A 25,960-nucleotide genomic window follows, 5' to 3' on the forward strand; every position below is an offset into this window, starting at 1 on the left:
AAGTAAGGTAGGACTATATGCGGACGACACAATCCTTTTTTTTATCTGACCCGACGAACTCTTTTTCCCAAGCCATGATTCACATAGACAAGTTTTCCAACTTCTCGGGCCTATATGTTAACTGGTCTAAATCGACAATCCTGTACACAAACCTTAACCCCGGAAATGACCCCTGTGTTACCAGATACGGGGTAAAACTGGTACAAACGTTCAAATACCTGGGGATACTTATGCCATATGACCACAACAACGTTATAGCAGAAAATATAGACCCGCTACTAGACAATATAAAGTACAAGTTAAAAGGATGGTCAAAACTACCGCTCTCCGTGGCGGGGCGTATAAACCTCATTAAAATGGCCATCCAGCCTAAATGTCTGTATATACTGCAGCACATACCAGTAACCATTCCCAAACGTTTTTTCCAGACATTAAACTCCCTGATCATCTCCTTTGTATGGAACTCCTCTCGCTCCAAATTAAGCATGTCGACATTACAAAGACCCACAGAGCAAGCCGGAATGGCCCTCCCAGATCTCCGACTCTATTACCTGGCAGGACAATTGAGGAACATACGGGCTTAGGTCTTAAACGGGGAGCTGTCCATAGCAGATAAACAGCTAGCGAAGCAGGTAAAAGGCAATAATCTTCTAAACTACTTAGAGTTCCCGCAATACACCAACCCCACCGACGTGATCCCCATCCACAAACTGGCCCTTGGCGTATGGAGGGAGGTGAATAAGCTGCAGCGATACCAAGACACAATACCCGAGCTTTGCCCCTGGAATAACCCGGGTCTCACCGCTTTACAATCAGTCCCCGACCCACAGTATTGGATGGCCCAAGGAGTACACACACTAAACGACATATACACAGACGGAATATTCCCTACATTCACAGAAATATGTGACAGGCTACAGTCCCCACACCTTCAACTATTCCGATTTTTTCAGCTAAGACACGCTTTAAACTCCCAATTCCCGCCCGCCTCAACACATATATCCAAGTTCCCTACAATTGGCATCCTCAAGTCTCAGGGACCCAGGGGACTAATCTCGGCTCTATACACACATCTCCTTTCGGCTAAAATAGCCCTCAATCCGCCTTTAGCATACGATAAATGGAAACAAGTTATTCCATCCCTTACACCTGAGGAATGGCAAGATATCTCCGATTCCCATTTAGCAGTCTCCCCTGCTGTAAATAACAAATTAATCCAACTGTACATAATACACCAGGCCTATCTTACCCCTAGCCATCTATATAGAATGGGTACCACATCCTCAAATGCTTGCCACAGATGCCACCAACCAGAGGCGAACTTCTGGCACTTGATATGGGAATGCCCCCCAATTAACGAGTACTGGTCGGAGGTCACTAACCTCATAAATGCGCTGCTGCCCCCCCCCCCCCCCCACTGGCTATTGGCCTAGACCCCAGGGTGGCGCTGTTTGGCCTACTGGAGGAGGAGGTATGGCCACATTACACCCGCATCTTTCTTGAAAAGGTGTTGTTCTTGGCCCGCAAGATAGTAGCCATGAAGTGGATGGCTGCGGAAACCCCCTCAATCCTACACTGGATCCAAATGGTAAACACTGTAACCCCCTACGAGAAGATCATTTACCAAAACCGAGGATGCCCGGCCAAATTCAGGAAAATATGGGGGACATGGATTGACTCCCACTCTACCCTACACACGGAATGAGCCTTGAGACCCGACCTACACACACAACCCCCCCCCCCCCCCCCCCACAGACAAGTGTCAGCAGACCTGCACCTCAGTTCAGTTCTTCTATTAAAACTGAAATAAATTTGAGCAGAATTGTTTTGGGAAAAAAAAAAAAAGTTGTAAAGTTTATTGTTATTTAGTTATTGAAGGAATACAGTAACAAACTTATATTGATCCAACTGTAACGGAAATGCATACATGAATGATGATATACTTAAAGTTTCTTCTTTCTGTATTCTACAATGCCTTTTTTCTTAAAATAAAACGAATTTAAATTAAAGGCCCATTTACACTCAACGATTATTGCTCAAAATAGCGAAAGTGAGTGATAATCGTTAAACGTAAACGTGAAGCCATCGTGCGCTATTCATTCACTTGTCGTTTATCGGGGAGTTTCATCCTGCATAAAAATAGTCGTTAGTTCGTTCTCTTGTCGTTAGGTTTAAACAGCAGTGCCGCGGTAAACAATGGCCTTTTTTTTTGCACTGATTAAAAACCTGCCTTCCAGAGATTCTTTGCATAAACATAAGCCCACCTGAGCAAACAACATATACAGTGTTAAGAAAGCTAAGGAGGGAAATTAAGAGAATTTCAAACGATTATCTTGACGTGTAAACGCTCAGCATTTGAAAGCAAAAATGCTGTTAAGTCGTTCAGTCATTACAATGACAATCATTGCCTGTAAATGGGGCTTAAGTAAAGGCCCATTTACACGGAGCGATGATTGCTCAAACGACAGTTTGGGTGACAGCTTTAAGTGATCATTTTGCATAGACTATTGCATAGGCTACTCGGCTACTTAACAGCTTATTAGCGTGCAAATTAAGCCTTCAGCTGAATGCAGTTAATAGACAGAGGGCTCTTATCTGCATTCAGCTCCTTTGTTCTCCGACGGGAAACAATGCTATCAGCACTACTCACGAAAAACTCAGCGCGCGGTCCTGATAAGACCGCACAATGATTTTTAGGCGGCTTGAATTTAACGATCAGTTACCAGTCCACGAAAAGTGCACAATGGCCACATGTTTAGATGCAATGATTATCACTCAAACTATCACTTTTTAGCGATTTTTGAGCAATCATCGCTCTGTGTAAATGGGCCTTAAGTATGGACACTGTTGTGATCACAGTCTTAATGTTGTTATCGTGCAAGATTCAGGCTGTGAGATCTTCAGGCTCAATGGTGACACTGCTGCCTGTTACTCGAATACCGTACCGACCAGCCCAGAACTGCGTGTCTTGTCCTCCATGCTGGAAATAAATATACCGCACTCCTGGTCCATAGTCTCTAAAGGTGTGTTCCATCTGCAATAAGAGAAAGTCATAATTATTGTAAGTCTAGATATTTATCTCATATAGTGGCATTGTTATAGTAGCTATAGTCAAGTACATAGGGGCAGTAATCTAGCAAAGAAATAAGGTAAGAGTCAGCACTGAATCCCGCAGGCGTTTTGGGAGGCTGTAATCTAGTAGTTACTGTATTTTTCAGACTATAAGATGTACCTGATTATGGGGCACAATAGAAAATACCATAAGGGTAAAAAAAAAAAAAAACTACTTCTTCAAGCTTCCTTGGAAGGGTTAAAAAAGTTTTGCAGCATTATAATTTTGATGACCTATTCTCCAGCAAATCATTGGATCGGCCACTGGAGGGGGGGAAGGAGGGGGGGTCTGATGCTCAGAACACCTGCTGATATCAAAGGGCTGTGAAGTTCTGGAAGTAGCACAACTCTGTCCACTATGCAGTGGCCTGGAATGGTACTGCAGCTCTTTTTCTAGAAGAGTCACCGCAGCAAAGAAAACACCAGAGCTGCCAGGATTGGCAATTACTCCTAGACGTTACAGTGGAATAGGCGAAAACAAGCTACAACTGGTCCTTCACATAACCCTGGTGATGACCCCAGTGGCGTAGCAAGGTCAGGTGGTAGCCGGTGCGGAATTATTTTTTTTTGTCACCCTCCCCCTTCTGCTGACTATTTTGATGCATACTCTGCTTTGACCGCAACAACTGCTATGATCAGAGCTAACTCTGTGGCAGTTACCGGTGACTGTTGTGCGCTTAGGTGACCGCATACCTGGTAGTGAGCGGAGATTGTGGGATGGGCTGTTATTTTATAACAAGTCACATTATATATCTTTGTGTCATGCCATCCCTCTGTCATTCCTCCTAGAAGTGCATGAATAAATTGTGAAGTGTGTTTTACCATTCACCTTACCGAAGAGAGGTGTCCCTACGCAGTCTGACATTGTCCAGCCTGGGCTGCGGGTGTCAGACTGTGTAGGGACACCTCTCTTCGGTAAGGTGAATGGTAAAACACACTTCACAATTTATTCATACACTTCTAGGAGGAATGACAGAGGGATGGCATGACACAAAGACATTTTAAGGGCAAGGTTGCTCCCAGACCAGAGCTGCTATAGAAGAATCCATGTTTTCTAGTGTTGTGTCACTAATGTACCTGGTGCCACCGAGCGTCACTCCACTGCTCGATCATCACCGTATCCGGGTCAAACACTTTCAAAGGTTTCTTCTCTTCTGAAAGCAGTTGAACGACAAGTTTGTACTGACTGCCGCAATCATGTCTAGCTGCAAACCTGCACAAAAGGAGGGAGGGTTAAATGACTGAAGACAACACAATGTCGGTGTGTGAGGAGTCGCACTAACCAGTCTCTGATCACTATATCTGGTTGTACATGGTCCAGAAGTTTTTTGCCATATCCCATTTTTTTAAGGTTGATGAGCTGAGATTTTATGCAGGGTCTGGAAAAGATCAATGATCATATAAAAGCATAACTCAGATTTTCTTACTCTCTAAATGAGTACAATGGTGGCACGAAGTTGCTTAGGACTATGATCTCTTCCCCTGTAACCTCCCACATATCCATATTTTTCTCCTCACATCATGACACTTTCCCTGTTTCATGCAATCCTGTCTTCACTGACATCTCTGTAGTGGACTGGTCACTGCCTCACATAAGATCACCATAACTGGCTACTTAAATACTCGGTGCTGCTGTTTTCTTACACTCTAAGGCCTCTTTCCCACGACCTTATGCGTTTTTATGCTCGGCCGATTGTGGCTAAAAAAAAAAATCACATGCTAGAAGAATAGTCGCAATCAAGTCCCAATCTTAATTAGAGTTTTCTTGTCCATTCCCATGGGCGTCTGCGGCATATTGGCGAAAAAATACGCTGCAGCGCAGAAATCCGCGGAATGACTTTAAATGCGTAAATAGAGACAGCTATAATAATTTTCCAGCGTTTGACGCAGCTAAACTTTCTCCACCTCCCCTTTTTTCAGCTCCCATTGAAGCTTATAGGAGCCTCCAGCATATCTCATCAAAAGATAAGGCAAAACCTCTTTTCACATGCAGTATAAAATCGGTTGCCGATGCCCTTTCTTTCCCTGTGCGATTTTTTTATTTTTTTTAATTTTTTTACATGTCTGAATGAATACAATGGAAACCAATGCGTCAGATGGTCGCGATTTTTTGATGTGGCTACATTAGCTGCGTATATACAGTTGAATGAATAAGGCCTAAATGTGTGACCAATAGCTGATGCAGCGTAAGGACTATATAGTCACATCACGTCACTGTATGAATATGACACATGGCAGCCGCGTTGTGGACATGCATGTAACTCTTTAGCATGTCTTAGAAATTTTGAAACTGGTTCCTGACAAAAAAAAAAAAAAAATAGTTACAGATCTTACCGATAAGAGGTAACAAAGTATTTGGTGACATCTTTATCTGGGAAGTCCTGACCATGGGTCCCCGGTAAATCTTCTATCGCCCATTGATCGCCCCCATTTTGTTCAATCTTCCAGAACTTTAACTTTTCTGAAAATAAAGGAACATAAAATAAAGATGAAATAGGATATATATGACAGTATTAAAAAAATACTCAATATTGGGACTGTGGCATGTTCTCTTCACATACAAAGCTGCATTCACCGTTCTGCTGGATGATGTTAGAAATCCGAGAGCATGGTGCTGACAGACAGATTTGATCTTCTATACAGTGTATTCTCTACAGTAAAAGCCAGTGCTTGGTGAAAATATCTCAAATAGTAAACAGCAGTCCTCTCTTGTGTGTGTATATACTACTGGTAATATAGGAAGATTATTAGTAGAGATGAGCGAGCATACTCGCTAAGGCTAACTACTCGAGCGAGTAGTGTCTTAGTCGAGTATCTACCCGCTCGTCTCTAAAGATTCGGCTGCCGACGGGGAGCGGCGGGGGAGAGCGGGGAGATCTCTCTCTCTCTCCCCCCCGCTCACCACCGCAACTCACCTGTCACCCGCGCCGGCAGCCGAATCTTTAGAGACGAGCGGGCAGATACTCGACTAAGGCACTACTCGCTCGAGTAGTTAGCCTTAGCGAGTATGCTCGCTCATCTCTAATTATTAGGCAACATGACAATTTCAGCAGGGCCTCCCAACGTTTCACCAACGGATGATGTCAGGGTAAATAAGGAAATCTTGTCTAGTCACTAGCCTTGTTCTCTTCACTCCCAGGAGAGTACACAGGGAGGTAATTGGACGATGTCCCCCTAATGCTAGCAAAAGCATTTTTTCATAAGTGTCCCAGGTAACTAAATTGCAAATCTGCCTTGATACAAAAGATGTAGGAGGTGTGTAATTTCACAGCTATACAGATTTGTCCAGTAGCTTAGAAATGCAAATGTCTGTGGTAGCAAAAATGGTTGTCACCCAGCTTTCCCAGATAACTGAAAGGTACTGTAATGCTCCCCACTTATGGCAGTGTCTCACGAATGTATCGCAAAATAAGCTTGCACCTGCGCAATTTTTTTGCACAGAGAATTACTGCTCTCTGTGCAAACAAGGCACCACTAGTTCACATGGGCAGGGGAATCACCCCACCCTAATTTAAATGGCTATTAAGGGGCTACAGTTCGTGCGCATGTGCAGCATTTTGTGCCTACCTGCGCATATACGCACCTCCTATATCCTGCTTTCCTGAAAATACGACCTGCCTTGAAAATAAGCCGTAGCATGATTTTTAAATAGTGTCCACGCAGTTATACATGTAAAAAAGAAATCTTTTGGAGCAAAAATTAATATAAGACCCTGACTTATTTTCGGGGAAACACAGGAGACCTCTTCATGTCTCTTTGGTGTGCAAATGCACACAACATAAAGCAAAACCTTTTTTTTGCACCCGTGAGAACCGCATATTCAAAACAAAAAAGTGAGAATGAATCCATTCAAATTAATGGCTTCTATTCTCCGCAAGTGGGATTTTTCCACGTGCAAAAACATGCTCATATGATGCCGTCCTTATGAAATAAAAGAAGTAGGACGGGTGTATCATTTCAGAGTTAAACTCATTGTCCCGTCAGGAGTTTGGCAAACTTGGGTAATAACCACTGTGGCAGACTTGATGGCGGCTATAACAATTGTTATTCAGCTTTTCTGGAATATAAAGATAGTTTCAAGATTATACCTCCTCCGCTCCTATTATTTGATAAGTTCCAGTTCCACTGATCTGGCACCTTTACTTCTATGGCCAGGTGACCAGAGATGTAACCAGGCTTGGGCCCCAGGATGTGAAATGGGGCTCTGCTCTATTAATAACACCATTTAAAGCTATGGAGTTCATGATAAGTTATTATTTTTCGCAGTGGAGTGAAGCCCCAAAATGCTGGACCCCATAGTAACCACTCTGCTTGTTACCTCTGCTAGTTCTGCCCGCATTCTACACCAATTGTTTTCACTGCATTCCTCACCCATTGCACAAGAATTTCTTAGTAAATTCCGCTTCTTGCTGGATAAATAGTAAAACAGTTTCCAGTCTTTGGGGGTTCTCAGACTCTCCTTGGAGGTATACCCCATATGCTGACATTTTGTTTTCCATAGTGTTGGAGAGTTGATAACGTCCCTCCACAGGGTACAGACCAGAGTGCAGTGTCGAATCAAGTCTGTAGCTGGCACCAAGGACAAGATGTGCAGATGAACCTCCTCCGGGAGTATATTATAGTCCAACATACTGCATGAGACACAAACAGTGTGAAACTCAGAGGACTGAATCATTCATGATAGACTTAGATACAAGAGCTTAGCAGACAGTATCATACATGTCAGGCCTAGATACTCAAAGAAGCAGGTCACTTTCAATCAAACACACATGGAGCATCCGGTGCATGGACTTACCTCCAGCCAGGTACAACACAAATAGACAAAGAGCAGTTAAAAACATCATGAGGTGCACTAACCAGATACAAATCACATAACCACTTACTGCAGTATATAACCGCAAAGTGTCCACTCCTGCAAGGGGTTACCTATATATTGAATATCTGTATTCTATACAGTCCACTAATTTACATCTGAAGCATGGAGAATAAATACTGATAAAAACATTAAGATTTATATATACATAAAAATGTACTATGAAAGATCAATTTAAGAAAAAGTGATACTGTATTTGTATTGCTTATGTGTAGTATATGTGACTTTCCTATTCAATCTATTGTACAATGTCTATATTCTCTATAATATACTAGCTGATATACCCGGCTTCGCCCGAGTTAATTTGGTACTGGTATTTATCTGGTGTTCACACGGAAAATCTTATGAAGTCGTCGTTACTTTAGAGATACCAGAAAAAAATATGTTCACCATTTTGCATAGTTCTCTGCGTTACCCAGGAAACACCACGGGGAGGTAACCATGCGACGTTTCCGTTATATTAAATGACATCAGGAAGTGAGAGAATTAGATTACGTACATAAAATTTGGACACTAATTCTTTTGCGCATAGAATTGAATAATCGAGTTGGGACCTATGAACTTTTCCTATTTATGACATAATCAATGCCCATGCCAAATTTTAAGTTTCTATGACACCGGAAAGTGAGAAAATTACATTCCGCACGTAAAATTTGGACGCTAATTCTTTTGCGCATAGAATTGAATAATGGAGTTGGAACCCATTAGCTTTTCCTATTTATCACATAATCAATGCTCGTGCCAAGTTTCACGTTTCTATGACACCGGAAAGTGAGAAAATTACATTCCGCACGTAAAATTTGGACGCTAATTCTTTTGCGCATAGAATTGAATAATGGAGTTGGGACCCATTAGCGTTTCCTATTTATAACATAATCAATGCTCCTGCCAAATTTCCCGTTTCTATGACACCGGAAAGTGAAAAAATTACATTCCGCACGTAAAATTTCGACGTCAATTCTTTTGCACATAGAATTGAATAATCGAGTTGGGACCCATTAGCGTTTCCTGTTTATGACATAATCAATTCTCGTGCCAAATTTCCCGTTTCTATGACACCGGAAAGTGAAAAAATTACATTCCGCACGTAAAATTTCAACGTCAATTCTTTTGCACATAGAATTGAATAATCGAGTTGGGACCCATTCGCGTTTCCTATTTATGACATAATCAATGCTCATGCCAAATTTCATGTTTCTATCACATTGGGAAGTGAGAGATTTAAATTATGTACGTAAAATTTGGACGCTAATTCTTTTGCGCATAGAATTGAATAATGGAGTTGGGACCCATTAGCTTTTCCTATTTATGACATAATCAATGCTCGTGCCAAATTTCCTGTTTCTATGACACCGGAAAGTGAAGAAATTACATTCCGCATGTAAAATTTTGACGCCAATTCTTTTGCGCTAGAATTGAATAATCGAGTTGGGACCCATTAACTTTTCCTATTTATGACATAATCAATGCTCGTGCCAAATTTCACGATTCTATGACACCGGAAAGTGAGAAAATTAGATTCCGTACGTAAAATTTGGACGCTAATTCTTTTGCGCATAGAATTGAATAATGGAGCTGGGACCCATTAGCTTTTCCTATTTATAACATAATCAATGCTCGTGCCAAATTTCCCGTTTCTATGACACCGGAAAGTGAAAAAATTATATTCCGCACGTTAAATTTCGACGCCAATTCTTTTGCGCTAGAATTGAATAATCGAGTTGGGACCTATGAACTTTTCCTATTTATGACATAATCAATGCTCGTGCCAAATTTCCCGTTTCTATGACACCGGAAAGTGAGAAAATTAGATTCCGTATGTGAAATTTGGACGCTAATTCTTTTGCGCATAGAATTGAATAATCGAGTTGGGACCCATTAACTTTTCCTATTTATGACATAATCAATGCGCGTGCCAAATTTTAAGTTTCTATGACATTGGGAAGTGAGAGATTTAGATTCCGTACGCAAAATTTCGACGCCAATTCTTTTGCGCTAGAATTGAATAATCGAGTTGGGACCCAATTACTTTTCCTATTTTGGAGATAATCTATGCTTGTGGCAAATTTCATGTTTCTACAACATTGGGAAGTTGGAGAACTTTTGGCGAGTCAGTCAGTGAGTCAGTCAGTGAGTCAGTGAAGGCTTTCGTCTTTATATATATAGATATTATAGACATTGTAGAAGAGATCCTATAAGAAAGCCACACATAGTACAAATAATTAATCCCTTAATAAATAAGCAGTAATGACGCAAAACTTCTCTTTTTAAATTCAAATAGAGAGCCATACAGGTGTGCAGACGAAAAATCTAATACGCCTACCGATTCAACAACAATGCACGTTTGTCCCCCCTTCGTCTCGACTTCCAGATTTTTTTCAATACCGGTCACTTTAAAGTGCTCAGTAGAACCTGTATGTTTTGAAACAAAATGCAAATGAAGGAAGATGGAACAATACCTCTGCAGCGCCACCTATTGGATGTCAGCATTCCTGCAAATCAATGTCCGACCCTTTATACAGGTCTTTGTAGTAATGATTGGGAATTGAAAACGAATCCAGAATCCATACACATATACCAAATCAGCTATGTGTGAATGTATCCTAAGGAAAATTTAATGCAGATCCACATCTTCACTACTTTAACTTAAAGGGTGAACACACCCGAATGGATATTTTTACACACATTGCAGATCTGCTCCAGACTTTCTGCAGCAGAAAAATTTGCAGTGAATCTTCATCAAAATTTGCAATTTTGACATGAAGTTTAGTGCAGATCTACTGCAGTTTTTTCTGCTATGGGAAGTCTGCAGCAAATCCACCTCTTGTGTTAAAAATTTAGGGCTCACTCACACAAGCAGCTACCCCCCTCCATATTAAGAGGCTGTGTGAGTGGCTGTTTCATCGGTGTCCCTCACAGGTGTCATTGGCTCCCTCATTTAGCATTTTGTTACCTGCATGCTGAGGGGATGTAACTATCTGCCAAGTATATGGCCATTTTCTGAGACTGGAAGTTACATCCCCTTCTTAGACGTATATACACACACACAGAGGTGAGGTAGATTCTCCTCAGTATATACACACACACAGAGGTGAGGTAGACTCTCCTCAGTATATACACACACAGAGGTGAGGTAGATTCTCCTCAGTATATACACACACAGAGGTGAGGTAGATTCTCCTCAGTATATACACACACAGAGGTGAGGTAGATTCTCCTGAGTATATACACACACAGAGGTGAGGTAGATTCTCCTCAGTATATACACATACACACACACAGGTGAGGTAGATTCTCCTCAGTATATATACACACACACACACAGAGGTGAGGTAGATTCTCCTCAATATATACACACACACACACACACACAGAGGTGAGGTAGATTCTCCTCAATATATACACACACACACACACACAGGTGAGGTAGATTCTCCTCAATATATACACACACAGAGGTGAGGCAGATTCTCCTCAGTGTATACACACACACACACACAGAGGTGAGGTAGATTCTCCTCAGTGTATACACAGACACACACAGAGGTGAGGTAGATTCTCCTCAGTGTATACACACACACAGAGGTGAGGTAGATTCTCCTCAGTGTATACACACACACACAGAGGTGAGGTAGATTCTCCTCAGTGTATACACACGCACAGAGCTGAGGTAGATTCTCCTCAGTGTATACACACACACACACACACACACACACACACAGAGGTGAGGTAGATTCTCCTCAGTGTATAAACACACACAGAGGTGAGGTAGATTCTCCTCAGTGTATACACACACAGAGGTAAGGTAGATTCTCCTCAGTGTATACACACACACAGAGGTGAGGTAGATTCTCCTCAGTGTATACACACACACACAGAGGTGAGGTAGATTCTCCTCAGTGTATACACACACACACAGAGGTGAGGTAGATTCTCCTCAGTGTATACACACACACACACACACAGAGGTGAGGTAGATTCTCCTCAGTGTATACACACACACACACACACACACACACACAGAGGTGAGGTAGATTCTCCTCAGTGTATACACACACACACACACACACACACACACAGAGGTGAGGTAGATTCTCCTCAGTGTATAAACACACACAGAGGTGAGGTAGATTCTCCTCAGTGTATACACACACAGAGGTAAGGTAGATTCTCCTCAGTGTATACACACACACAGAGGTGAGGTAGATTCTCCTCAGTGTATACACACACACACAGAGGTGAGGTAGATTCTCCTCAGTGTATACACACACACACAGAGGTGAGGTAGATTCTCCTCAGTGTATACACACACACACACACACAGAGGTGAGGTAGATTCTCCTCAGTGTATACACACACACACACACACAGGTAAGGTAGATTCTCTTCAGTGTATACACACACACAGGTAAGGTAGATTCTCTTCAGTGTATACACACACACAGAGGTGAGGTAGATTCTCCTCAGTGTATACACACACAGAGGTGAGGTAGATTCTCCTCAGTGTATACCCACACAGAGGTGAGGTAGATTCTCCTCAGTATACACACACACACAGAGGTGAGGTAGATTCTCCTCAATATATACACTCACACAGAGGTGAGGTAGATTCTCCTCAGTGTATACCCACAGAGGTGAGGTAGATTCTCCTCAGTGTATACCCACAGAGGTGAGGTAGATTCTCCTCAGTGTATACACACAGAGGTGAGGTAGATTCTCCTCAGTGTATACACACAGAGGTGAGGTAGATTCTCCTCAGTATACACACACACACACACAGAGGTGAGGTAGATTCTCCTCAATATATACACTCACACAGAGGTGAGGTAGATTCTCCTCAGTGTATACCCACAGAGGTGAGGTAGATTCTCCTCAGTGTATACCCACAGAGGTGAGGTAGATTCTCCTCAGTGTATACCCACAGAGGTGAGGTAGATTCTCCTCAGTGTATACCCACAGAGGTGAGGTAGATTCTCCTCAGTGTATACCCACAGAGGTGAGGTAGATTCTCCCCAGTGTATACACACAGAGGTGAGGTAGATTCTCCCCAGTATATACACACAGAGGTGAGGTAGATTCTCCCCAGTATATACACACAGAGGTGAGGTAGATTCTCCCCAGTGTATACACACAGAGGTGAGGTAGATTCTCCCCAGTATATACACACAGAGGTGAGGTAGATTCTCCCCAGTATATACACACAGAGGTGAGGTAGATTCTCTCCAGTATATACACACAGAGGTGATGTAGATTCTCCCCAGTATATACACACAGAGGTGAGGTAGATTCTCCCCAGTATATACACACAGAGGTGAGGTAGATTCTCCCCAGTATATACACACAGAGGTGAGGTAGATTCTCCCCAGTGTATACCCACAGAGGTGAGGTAGATTCTCCCCAGTATATACACATAGAGGTGATGTAGAATCTCCCCAGTATATACACATAGAGGTGAGGTAGATTCTCCCCAGTATATACAAATAGATGTGAGGTAGATTCCTCTCAGTATACAAATCATTTCACTAGGATTTAAGGTTTCTGAGAAAAGAACTCTCATGGATTGCAGATTTCTTCACGTTTATAATTGATTATTGGAGTTGCAACCCTGTTACTTTTCCTATGTAAGACCTAAAGAATGCTTGTGCCAAGTTTCACGCTTGTACAACACTAGGAAATTACATTACATAGGGTGCACTTATTTTTGCACTTTGAATTGAATAATCAAGTTGTGACCCCTTTCCTTTTCCTATTTATTCCTATTTATTCTATTCCTAAGGAATGGTCGTGCCACACTTCATGTTTGTACAACACCAGTGTTGCATCCTCAGGACGTGCAACCTCAACAACACAAACAAAAGGCACAACTGTGCAAAGGAAACATAAATCTAGGGGGAATTCTCTCCCTCTAGTCCCCTAACCCGGGAGGGGGGCCCTGCCTACGTGGCGGACCGATCGCTCTGACAAGTGCGAGAACGCACGCGTGGCTCGGCCACTGACTAGTCCCTGTCCGGGGGCCCTAGCACAAAAGAAAGGCGAAACAGAAAACCCCAAAACAGAAAAGCACTTAGCTAGTATGGAGCGCTTCAGCCAAGATGTGTTCCTCTGTCGCTGTCCAAAGGCAATTGAAGAAATTGACCAGCACAGGAGATAATGCTGGCACTGTTTAAGTAGGAGCTAGGCTACTCAGCACCAGGTGCTGACTGACATTACTCCTGCAGCTACCACACCCCTCAGCTCCCGGAGAAGCAAGGGCACACCCAAAACCTGGTCTGGCCTGCAAGCAAGGTGCAGGCCTCAGAACGGCTGCAACAACCAGGAAGTTAGAGAATTAGATTAGGTACATTAAATTAAGGTTTCTGCACAAGGAACTCCCTAGTATCGCAGATTTTTTCACGTTCAGAATTGATTATTGGAGTTGCAACCCCTTTACTTTTCCTATTTAGGCCCTAAAGTATGCTTGTGCAATACTGGTAAGATACATTACATAGGGGTGCACTTACTTTTGCATTTAGCATTACATAATCGAGTTGTGACCACTTTACTTTTCCTATTTGGACCTAAAGAATGGCCATGCCAAACGTCAAGTTTGTACGACACCAAGAAATTAGAGTATTAGATTTGATGCATTATGTAGGGGTGCACGTACTTTTGCAATTAGCATTGAATAATCAAGTTGTGACCCCTTTACTTTTCCTATTTAGGACCTAGAGAATAGTTGTGCCAAATTTCATGTTTGTACGTCACCGGGAAGTTAGAGAATTAGTGGCTGGTCAGTCAGTGAGGGCTTTCGCGTACATATCTCTATATATATGTCTGTCTGTCTACCTGCCTGTCTCATATATAGATAGATATATGTAATAGCTCTGCATATACAACCATAGGTTTTGTCTACCTGGGACAAATCGAGCTTGATCACTCTGGATAATTTTGGCCCTTCCGTGTATCAAGGATTCAATTTAGAGCCAGGCTGTAATGTGTTAAATAGGTTTGCTAGATAAGGAATAAGAAGCAGGAGACGTTCTTCATAATATAATGGTTACAAATAGAGATGAGCGAGCACCAAAATGCTCGGGTGCTCGATACTCGAGACGAACTTTCCGCGATGCTCGAGGGTTCGTTTCGAATAACGAACCCCATTGAAGTCAATGGGCGACCCGAGCATTTTTGTATATCGCCGATGCTCGCTAAGGTTTTCATTTGTGAAAATCTGGGCAATTCAAGAAAGTGATGGGAATGACACAGAAACGGATAGGGCAGGCGAGGGGCTACATGATGGGCTGCATCTCAAGTTCCCAGGTCCCACTATTAAGCCACAATAGCGGCAAGAGTGGGCCCCCCCCCCTCCCAACAACTTTTACTTCTGAAAAGCCCTCATTAGCAATGCATACCTTAGCTAAGCACCACACTACCTCTAACAAAGCACAATCACTGCCTGCATGACACTCCGCTGCCACTTCTCCTGGGTTTCATGCTGCCCAACCCCCCCCCCCCCCCCCGCACGACGCAGTGTCCACAGCGCACACCAAAGTGTCCCTGCGCAGCCTTCAGCTACACTCATGCCACACCACCCTCATGTCTATTTATAAGTGCGTCTGCCAGAGGAAAAGCAGGCACAGACTGCAGAGGGTTGGCATGGCTAGGCAGCGACCCTCTTTAAAAGGGGCGGGGCGATAGTCCACAATGCTGTACAGAAGCAATGAGAAATCCAATCCTGTGCCACCTCCATCTGGAGCTGCACGCGTGGGCATAGCAATGGGGAACCTATGTGCCACACGCTATTCATTCTGTCAAGGTGTCTGCATGTCCCAGTCAGACCGCGGTTTTTTATAAATAGTCACAGGCAGGTACAACTCCGCAATGGGAATTCCGTGTGCACCCACAGCATGGGTGGCTCCCTGGAACCCACCGGCTGTACATAAATGTATCCCATTGCAGTGCCCTGGACAGCAGAGCTAACGTCAGATTAAATGCAGGTGGGCTTCGTCCCACACTGCATGCCCCAACCTGACCGGGCTTTTTAATTCATAGACACAGGCAGGTACAACTCCCTATTGTGAAGTCCCTGTGGACCGACAGCATGGGTGGGTGCCAGGAAGCCACCGGCGGTACATAAATATATCCCATTCCATTGCCCATCACAGCTGAGGTAATGTCATGTTTAATGCAGGTGGGCTTCGGCCCACACTGCATGCCCCAGTCAGACTGGGGTTCTTTAGAAGTGCACAGATGTAGTTACAACTCCGTGTGGACCGACAGCATGGGTGGGTGCCAGGAAGCCACCGGCGGTACATAGATATATCCCATTGCATTGCCCATCACAGCTGAGGTAATGTCGTGCTTAATGCAGGTGGGCTTCGGCCCACACTGCATGCCCCAGTCAGACTGGTGTTCTTTAGAAGTGGACAGATGTAGTTACAACTCTGTGTGGACCCACAGCATGGGTGGCTCCCTGGAACCCACTGGCGGTACATAAAAATATCCCATTGCAGTGCCCATCACAGCTGAGGTAATGTCATGCTTAATGCAGGTGGGCTTCAGCCCACACTGCATGCCCCAGTCTGACTGGGGTTCTTTAGAAGTGGACAGATGTAGTTACAACTCCGTGTGGACCCACAGCATGGGTGGCTCCCTGGAACCCACCGGCGGTACATAAATATATCCTATTGCATTGCCCATCACAGCTGAGGTAATTTCGTGCTTAATGCAGGTGGGCTTCGGCCCACACTGCATGCCCCAGTCAGACTGGGGTTCTTTAGAAGTGGACACATGCAGTTACAACTCCCTGTGGACCCACAGCATGGGTGGGTGCCAGGAAGCCACCGGCGGTACATAAATATATCCCATTGCATTGCCCATCACAGCTGAGGTAACGTCAGCTGTAATGCAGGTGGGCAAAAAATTAATTGGATTACACTGTAGGCGAGGGCCCCCAAAAATTGGTGTACCAACAGTACTAATGTACCTCAGAAAAATTGCCCATGCCCAACCAAGAGGGCAGGTGAAACCCATTAATCGCTTTGGTTAATGTGGCTTAATTGGTAACTAGGCCTGGAGGCAGCCCAGTTTAAATAAAAATTGGTTCACGTGGAAGTTTCAACGCTTTAATGAGCATTGAAACGTATAAAAATTGTTTAGAAAAATTATATGACTGAGCCTTGTGGGCCTAAGAAAAATTGCCCATTCGGCGTGATTACGTGAGGTTTCAGGAGGAGGAGCAGGAGGAGGAGAATGAATATAATACACAGATTGATGAAGCTAAAAGGTCCCCGTTTTTGATGGTGATAGAGAACGATGCTTCCATCCGCGGGTGCAGCCTACGTATTGCTTAGGTATCGCTGCTGTCCGCTGGTGGAGAAGAGAAGTCTGGGGAAATCCAGGCTTTGTTCATCTTGATGAGTGTAAGCCTGTCGGCACTGTCGGTTGACAGGTGGGTACGCTTATCCGTGATGATTCCCCCAGCCACACTAAACACACTCTCTGACAAGACGCTAGCCGCAGGACAAGCAAGCACCTCCAGGGCATACAGCGCGAGTTCAGGCCATGTGTCCAGCTTCGACACCCAGTAGTTGTAGGGAGCAGAGGCGTCACCGAGGACGGTCGTGCGATCGGCTACGTACTCCCTCACCATCCTTTTACAGTGCTCCCGCCTACTCAGCCTTGACTGGGGACCGGTGACACAGTCTTGCTGGGGAGCCATAAAGCTGTCAAAGGCCTTAGAGAGTGTTCCCCTGCCTGTGCTGTACATGCTGCCTGATCTCCGCGCCCCCCCTGCTACCTGGCCCTCGGAACTGCGCCTTCTGGCACTAGCGCTGTCGGATGGGAATTTTACCATCAGCTTGTCCGCCAGGGTCCTGTGGTATAGCATCACTCTCGAACCCCTTTCCTCTTCGGGTATGAGAGTGGAAAGGTTCTCCTTATACCGTGGGTCGAGCAGTGTGTACACCCAGTAATCCGTAGTGGCCAGAATGCGTGTAACGCGAGGGTCACGAGAAAGGCATCCTAACATGAAGTCAGCCATGTGTGCCAGGGTACCTGTACGCAACACATGGCTGTCCTCACTAGGAAGATCACTTTCAGGATCCTCCTCCTCCTCCTCCTCTGGCCATACACGCTGAAAGGATGACAGGCAAGCAGCATGTGTACCCTCAGCAGTGGGCCAAGCTGTCTCTTCCCCCCCCCCTCCTCCTCAACGCGCTGAGATATAGACATGAGGGTGCTCTGACTATCCAGCGACATACTGTCTTCCCCCGCCTCCGTTTCCGAGCGCAAAGCGTCTGCCTTTATGCTTTGCAGGGAACTTCTCAAGTGGCATAGCAGAGGAATGGTGACGCTAATGATTGCAGCATCCCCGCTCAGCATCTGGGTAGACTCCTCAAAGTTTCCAAGGACCTGGCAGATGGCTGCCAACCAGGCCCACTCTTCTGTAAATAATTGAGGAGGCTGACTCCCACTACGCCGCCCATGTTGGAGTTGGTATTCCACAATAGCTCTACGCTGCTCATAGAGCCTGGCCAACATGTGGAGCGTAGAGTTCCACTGTGTGGGCACGTCACACAGCAATCGGTGCACTGGCAGATGAAACCGATGTTGCAGGGTCCGCAGGGTGGCAGCGTCCGTGTGGGACTTGCGGAAATGTGCGCAGAGCCGGCGCACCTTTCCGAGCAGGTATGACAAGTGTGGGTAGCTTTTCAGAAAGCGCTGAACCACCAAATTAAAGACATGGGCCAGGCATGGCACGTGCGTGAGGCTGCCGAGCTGCAGAGCCGCCACCAGGTTACGGCCGTTGTCACACACGACCATGCCCGGTTGGAGGCTCAGCGGCGCAAGCCAGCGGTCGGTCTGCTCTGTCAGACCCTGCAGCAGTTCGTGGGCCGTCTGCCTCTTCTCTCCTAAGCTGAGTAGTTTCAGCACGGCCTGCTGACGCTTGCCCACCGCTGTACTGCCATGCCGTGCGACACCGACTGCTGGCGACGTGCTGCTGCTGACACATCTTGATTGCGAGACAGAGGTTGTGTAGGAGGAGGGTGGTTTAGTGGAGGAAGCATACACCGCCGCAGATACCACCACCGAGCTGGGGCACGCAATTCGGGGGGTGGGTAGGACGTGAGCGGTCCCAGGCTCTGACTCTGTCCCAGCCTCCACTAAATTCACCCAATGTGCCGTCAGGGAGATATAGTGGCCCTGCCCGCCTGTGCTTGTCCATGTGTCTGTTGTTAAGTGGACCTTGGCAGTAACTGCGTTAGTGAGGGCGCGTACAATGTTGCGGGAGACGTGGTCGTGCAGGGCTGGGACGGCACATCGGGAAAAGTAGTGGCAACTGGGAACCGAGTAGCGCGGGGCCGCCGCCGCCATCATGCTTTTGAAAGCCTCCGTTTCCACAAGCCTATACGGCAGCATCTCCAGGCTGATCAATTTAGCAATGTGCACGTTTAACGCTTGAGCGTGCGGGTGCGTGGCGGCGTACTTGCGCTCGCGCTCAGTGGCGCTAGCGACGTCTGGACGCTGCGCTGAGAGACATTGCTGGATGGGGCCGAGGACAGCGGAGGTGAGGGTGTGGATGCAGGCCAGGAGACGGTAGTGCCTGTGTCGTGAGAGGTGGGTTGGATCTCAGTGGCAGGTTGGGGCACAGGGGGAGAGGCAGTGGTGCAAACCGGAGGAGGTGAAAGGCCTTCGTCCCACCTTGTGGGGTGCTTGGCCATCATATGCCTGCGCATGCTGGTGGTGGTGGCTCCCCAGCTGATCTTGGCGCGACAAAGGTTGCACACCACTGTTCGTCGGTCGTCAGGCGTCTCTGTGAAAAACTGCCACACCGTTGAGCACCTTGACCTCTGCAGGGTGGCATGGCGCGAGGGGGCGCTTTGGGAAACATTTGGTGGATTATTCGGTCTGGCCATGCCTCTACCCCTGGCCACCGCACTGGCTCGGCCTGTGCCCACACCCTGACTTGGGCCTCCGTGTCCTCGGCTGCGTCCACGTCCTCTAGGCCTACCCCTACCCCTCAGCATGCTGTATTACCAGTAATGCAGAAACAGAACGCTGTAATTAAATGTGCCGCTTATTGGCCTGTGGTTGGAGGCTGACTTCGCTTACGGAACGCCAGGAAATAATTTTGCGCAAGCCTGCTGTAACACTTAGCTGGCTGCGTATGAATTTGGAGAACTACTACATCCAGCAGAGACCCAGAACACTGAGGACAGTCACAAGCAGCCCAAATAGATTTTTTTCCCCAAATTCTTTTGCAAAGGCCCACTGCCTATATTCAATCAATATGTCTTCTGTCCCTGCCTAAGCGCTTCTGGCCCTGGAGTATGTCAAAGAACTGCAGAGTGTTGCACTGTGAACTGCAATACAGCGGTGATTTCACAGCCCAGACAGAGCCAGGAAATAATTTTGCGCAAGCCTGCTGTAACACTTAGCTGGCTGCGTATGAATTTGGAGAACTACTACACCCAGCAGAGACCCAGAACACTGAGGACAGTCACAGGCAGCCCAAATAGATTTTTTTCCCCAAATTTTTTTGCAAAGGCCCACTGCCTATATTCAATCAATATGTCTTCTGTCCCTGCCTAAGCGCTTCTGGCCCTGGAGTATTACTGCAGGGCGCAATGCTCTGCACGGCCGATATACCAAAAAAGAAAAATGTGCAACACTGCAAAAAGCAGCCTCCACAGTACTGCACACGGTTAGATGTGGCCCTAAGAAGGACCGTTGGGGTTCTTGAAGCCTAAAATACTCCTAACGCTCTCCCTATAGCAGCTCCACCAAGATAGCACTTTCCCTCCTCTATGTCAGAACGCATCTGTGGCGAGCCGCGGGAGGGGCTCATTTTTATTCTTCGGTAACACCTGATCTCGCCAGCCACTCACTGCAGGGGGGTGGTATAGGGCTTGAACGTCGCAGGGGGAAGTTGTAATGCCTTCCCTGTCTTTCTATTGGCCAGAAAAGCGCGCTAACGTCTCAGAGATGAAAGTGAAAGTAACTCGAACATCGCGTGGTACTCGTTACGAATAGCTTAATGTGAAAATGATGGAAAACGTTTGTTTTCAATTGATGAGCGAGTAGGGCTTACAGTTTAGTACTCTGCGAGTAGAATTCTTGTTTAGACCACCTCAGTTCGTGGTTCTGAGGGACCAGGGCAGGACCGGGGCATGTCCTCATTGCTCTCTCTCCATACAGACCACTTCCAGGTTACCCTGATGCCCTCTGAGTCCTATCAGTAGATATGTCTCTGCCTTTTTGCTTGAAACAAACATGTTATTTAATAAGAGAACACTAGATGGCAACATAGTATGTTAGACTGAAAAAAGACATAAGTCTATCCAGTTTAGCTTATTATCCCCCAATGTTGATCCAGAGAAAGGCAAAAAAAACCCCAAAACAATGAGGCAGAAGCCAATTTTCCTCGTTTAAGGAAAAAGATTTCTTCCCGACTCCAAGTGGAACAATCCCTGGATCACTGACCTTTCTGAAGTAATCAGCGACTATAAGATGTAATATTGTAACACTCAAGAAAGGCATCCAGGCCCCTCTTGTACTCATTTAGTGAGTTCCCCATCACCGCGTTCTTAGACAGAGAGTTCACTGCTCTTACAGTAAAGAACCCCCTTCTATGTCAATGTAGAAACGTTTTCTCTAGACGTAGAGGATGCCCCCTTGTTACAGTCCTGGGTAAATAGACGATGGGAGAGAGCTCTGTATTGTCCCCTGATATATCTATACATAGTTATTAGGTCGCCCCTCAGCTGAATTTTTTCTAAACTAAATAATCCCAGTTTTGATAAGCTCTCTGGGTATTCTAGTCCACTGATTTCATTTATTACTTCAGTTGTTCGCCTTTGTACCCGATCAAGCTTCGATATGCCTTTCTTGAGTACCGGTGCCCAAAACTGTATATAATATTCCATCTTTTTAAGGCAGCTCTGCACTTCGTCCTGGGTTTATACAGGACGAATGTCAGGCAAACAATACCCGACCTCGGGAGTTAGTATCGCTGGCTCACAGCGGGGAGGCTGCAGGAGATTTCTCTCCTCGCTCTTCCCCGCCCCTCTCCATTGACTTAACTGAACGGCTGCTGTTTACACTGAACAATCATTGTTCAGCTCATCGTCTATCGTTTATGCAGTATGAGCGATGAGCTGACCGATCGTCGTTCAGTGTAAATAGCAGCCATTCAGTATTGAACGGCCCCTATGTTAAGTCAATGGAGAGGGGCGGGGGAGCGCAAGGAGAGAAATCTCCTACAGCCTCCCCGCCCCTCTGATGGCCGCTCTGTGAGCACGCCAGCCCTTTTAGCTCCCGTGTGACAGCACAGGAGCAAGTACACACAGGGATGAGTGTCGAGTATAGTTTGTCCGACACTCATCCCGACATTAGTGTGCAAATGAAGCCTTTAGTGGAAAGCAGCTAAGAACCTGAGGGCTCTTATCTGCTTTCAGTTCCTTTGTTCTCCGATGGGAAACAATGCTATCAGCACTAACCGTGGAGAACTCGTGATAAGGCCTGAATTTAACGATCAGCTAGCAGTGAATGAAAAGTGCACAATGGACGCGCGTTTAGACGCAACAATGATCGCTCAAACTATCACTTTTTATCGATTTTTGAACGATCATCGCTCCGTGTAAATGGCCCTTTAGACTGGTGACATTAGGTGGAGAGTTTACTTGATCACTCTGCATCTCATCTCACATTTCATTTTCCTCTGTGAATACACTGGAGAAAAAAAACTATTTAATAGATTTGTTTTCTCATCATCACCCTCTACAATTTTTCCTACATTATTAAAGGGCACCCACTGTCAGTATTAAAGGGGTTGTCCCGCGGCAGCAAGTGGGTCTATACACTTCTGTATGGCCATATTAATGCACTTTGTAATGTACATTGTGCATTAATTATGAGCCATACAGAAGTTATAAGAAGTTTTTCACTTACCTGCTCCGTTGCTAGCGTCCTCGTTTCCATGGTTGCCGTCTAATTTTCGGCGTCTAATGGCCAAATTAGACGCGCTTGCGCAGTCCGGGTCTTCTTCTTTTCTCAATGGGGCCGCTCGTGCAGGATGCCGGCTCCGTGTAGCTCCGCCCCGTCACGTGCCGATTCCAGCCAATCAGGAGGCTGGAATCGGCAATAGACCGCACAGAAGCCCTGCGGTCCACCGAGGGAGAAGATCCCGGCGGCCATCTTCAGCAGGTAAGTAAGAAGTCACCAGAGCGCGGGAATTCAGGTAAGCGCTGTGCGGTGTTCATTTTTAACCCCTGCATCGGGGTTGTCTCGCGCCGAACGGGGGGGGGGGGGGGGGGGGGTTGAAAAAAAAAAAAAAACGTTTCAGCGCGGGACAACCCCTTTAATCTTTTTACTGTTAATACATTTGAAGAACAGTTTAGGATCAGTTTTACACTCTTTGGCAATGAATTGTACCACCTTTGCTGCCTTTATCTACTTTTTACATAATTTTTATTTCCTTATAGGTTTTTATTGCTTTTTCACTGCCTTCTGTTTTTAAACGCTTTAATTTTGTTGATTATTGCCCTCTTCACATCTATATCGATCCCCATTGGTTTTCTCCTATTCCTAATTCCTGTAAGGTGTGAACCGCTCAGTGAGTATTTAAGATCTTTTAAACATTTCCCTTTTCTTTTCTGTACTCATAGTCAATAAGGTTAAGGGTATCTCTTAACCAATTGAAATTTGCCTTCCTAAAGTTTTGTATTTTCGTAGCTTCCAGATAAAACTCTATTGAAACAGAAGTGAAAATGTATTACATAATAGTCACTATTTCCCAGGTGCCCCTCAACCCGCACCCATTATCCTGTCAGATCCCTTTAGTTGGGTCCTATACAAGTTTGGTAAGGTAATTAACTTTAGTTATTGACAGGAACTTGTTACCTCTATGAGATCCGCAGGTTACGGTTTCATAGTTCATCTCTGGATAGTTAAGTCTCCCATAATAATTACCTCATTGTGATTTGCTGCTTCATCTGTTTGCTTCAGTAATAAATGTTTAATGGCTTCTGTTATATTTGGTGGCCTATAGAAAATTCCTATAAGGATATTATTGTTTTCCCCCCCTTATAGTACTACACATAGAGACTACACACATTTATGAGACTCCCTTATATTTATCCTCCCATAATGTGGGCTTTAGGCCTCATGTCCACTGGCTAATTCTATTTACAAAATTTGTGCGGGTGTCCCGCACGCATGATCCGCACCCCATAGGGATGCATTGTACACTCGCAGGTAAGTAAATACCTGCGGATGTAATTTTTTCCTGCCGCGCGGATTGCACGTGCGGGAAATCACCCAGAGCATACTCCATTTTCTGTGGGTTTCCCGCATGGACGGCTCCCGCAGGCCTCCATTGAAGCCTATGGAAGCCGTCCGTATCCGCGGCACACCCGCAGCTGAATTTCTGCTCTGCCGCGGGGCCGCAGGAAAGCAGGGATTCCAAAAAAAAAAATAGGGTGCATGGCCCATCCGCCGGGCAGAAGTAAAGAAGAACCGGCCGCGACGGATGGGAACCTGCAGCGTCCGGACAGGTGAGTAATATCAATTTATAGGCCCTTTTGTCTGCGGGAAAGGAGGGACCGAATTTCCTAGTGGACATGACACCTTAGACAGGATTTTACATAAAGACAAAACCCTCCTCCTTTCCATTTTTTACAATCCCTTCTGAACAGACTGTAACACTGTAAATTCCCCACCCAGTCACAGCTTTCATCTAACCAAGTCTCCGTTATTCCCGCTATTTCGTAAATTTCCTCAAATGTTGTTACTTCCAGTTTGTCATCCATATTAGTCAGACTTCTAGCATTAAAATTATGGTTATTTTTTTACATTAATTGTATCCCTGATGACGGTTTTAACTGTAATAACCCCTTCCACCGCTCCTCCTTGCGTATTTGGTGCATTGCGTTTTTAACATTAGAAAGTCCTATTGACAACCGCGTTAACAAAAAACGCAGCATTAAAAAAACGCAAGTGTGTGGAAGCCCTTAAGCTTACAGCCTAGTTCCATGAAATCATTTTTAAGGACCTTCCATCTACCCCTTTGTCATTGGTGCCAATGTGTACCATGACCCTTGGATCCTCACCAGCGCCCGCCACTAAAATGTCAACCTGATCCACAATGTATGGAACAAGTGCTGATCACAATCTTTGTGGCAGATTGCACTGTTTGTCCTCCTAATAATTGAGTATCCCACTACCAGGACTTGTCTAGCCTGCCCTGAGCTCCCCTTCCCCTTCTTACTGGGGCAGACATCCCCCTGGCGGTCAGAGAGCATGTCGTGCTGCAGCAGTGCTAACCCTGTAATGGCATCCCCCTCATCTGCCAACTTTGCAAACTTGCTAGGGTGTGCCAGTTCAGGACTAGCCTCCCTCTACCCCTCCTCCTGTCACCCAGCTAGCTGCCTGCTCTTCCATACTACTTTCCACCCCCACATCTGCCCCAGTGAGTGCCCGCTCTGTGATCTGTAAACTCTTTCCCATATTGCCAATGGATCTCAGTGTTGCCAAACGCTTATTTAGATCCCCGATCTGGTCTTGCAAATGTCCACATCTCATATAGCAGTATGCACCCTCGCACGGCTGTTCAAGGACTGCATACATGGCACAAGATGTACACTGGGTGGCATTGTCAATCATTGAGCACAGTCTAAATGGGGATCATACAGATAGATTAGATAAAAAGTAATGTATGCAAAAATTAAACTGGATGAGCAGCAAATCAGGGTGGTCTGACACCTACGTTAGGGCTCAGTTTTTGGAGAATGTGAAACTGAAATGAACTGATCAGTGTGAAACCACCCCGACTCTTCCAAAAACACAAATCTCAAATCATACACTTAAACAGCAAACTTTAGAAAACAGCGCACTTAGAATACAGCGACGCACTCACTTATGTTTGCTTTATGTAGCTCTTATCTGTACAGCTCCGGCTTCTCGGTTTAGAACGGATTCAGGAAGTTGCACATATGCAGG

General features: G+C 45.5%; 1 protein-coding gene across 3 annotated transcripts; it reads right to left on the reverse strand.

Moving 5' to 3' along the window:
* Positions 1 to 1,760: 1,760 nt before the first annotated feature.
* LOC136632519 (F-box only protein 6-like) lies at positions 1,761 to 25,960 on the reverse strand. 3 transcript variants are annotated; one of them, XM_066607458.1, is made up of 7 exons: positions 25,878 to 25,925; positions 10,308 to 10,396; positions 7,483 to 7,742; positions 5,446 to 5,572; positions 4,395 to 4,490; positions 4,189 to 4,324; positions 1,761 to 3,034 (listed from the first exon to the last, which is right to left on the reverse strand). In XM_066607458.1, the coding sequence occupies exons 3-7, from the start codon at positions 7,739 to 7,741 to the stop codon at positions 2,885 to 2,887; spliced, it is 768 nt and encodes a 255-aa protein (XP_066463555.1). In that variant the 5' UTR covers position 7,742; positions 10,308 to 10,396; positions 25,878 to 25,925; the 3' UTR covers positions 1,761 to 2,884. The 3 variants fall into 3 exon arrangements, with proteins under 3 accessions (XP_066463555.1, XP_066463554.1, XP_066463556.1); XM_066607457.1 differs by lacking the exon at positions 10,308 to 10,396 and having other exon boundaries at positions 25,878 to 25,960; XM_066607459.1 differs by lacking the exons at positions 4,395 to 4,490; positions 10,308 to 10,396 and having other exon boundaries at positions 25,878 to 25,960.

The sequence above is a fragment of the Eleutherodactylus coqui genome, chromosome 6 (assembly GCF_035609145.1).
Source record: "Eleutherodactylus coqui strain aEleCoq1 chromosome 6, aEleCoq1.hap1, whole genome shotgun sequence".
NCBI classification, from domain to species: domain Eukaryota; kingdom Metazoa; phylum Chordata; class Amphibia; order Anura; family Eleutherodactylidae; genus Eleutherodactylus; species Eleutherodactylus coqui.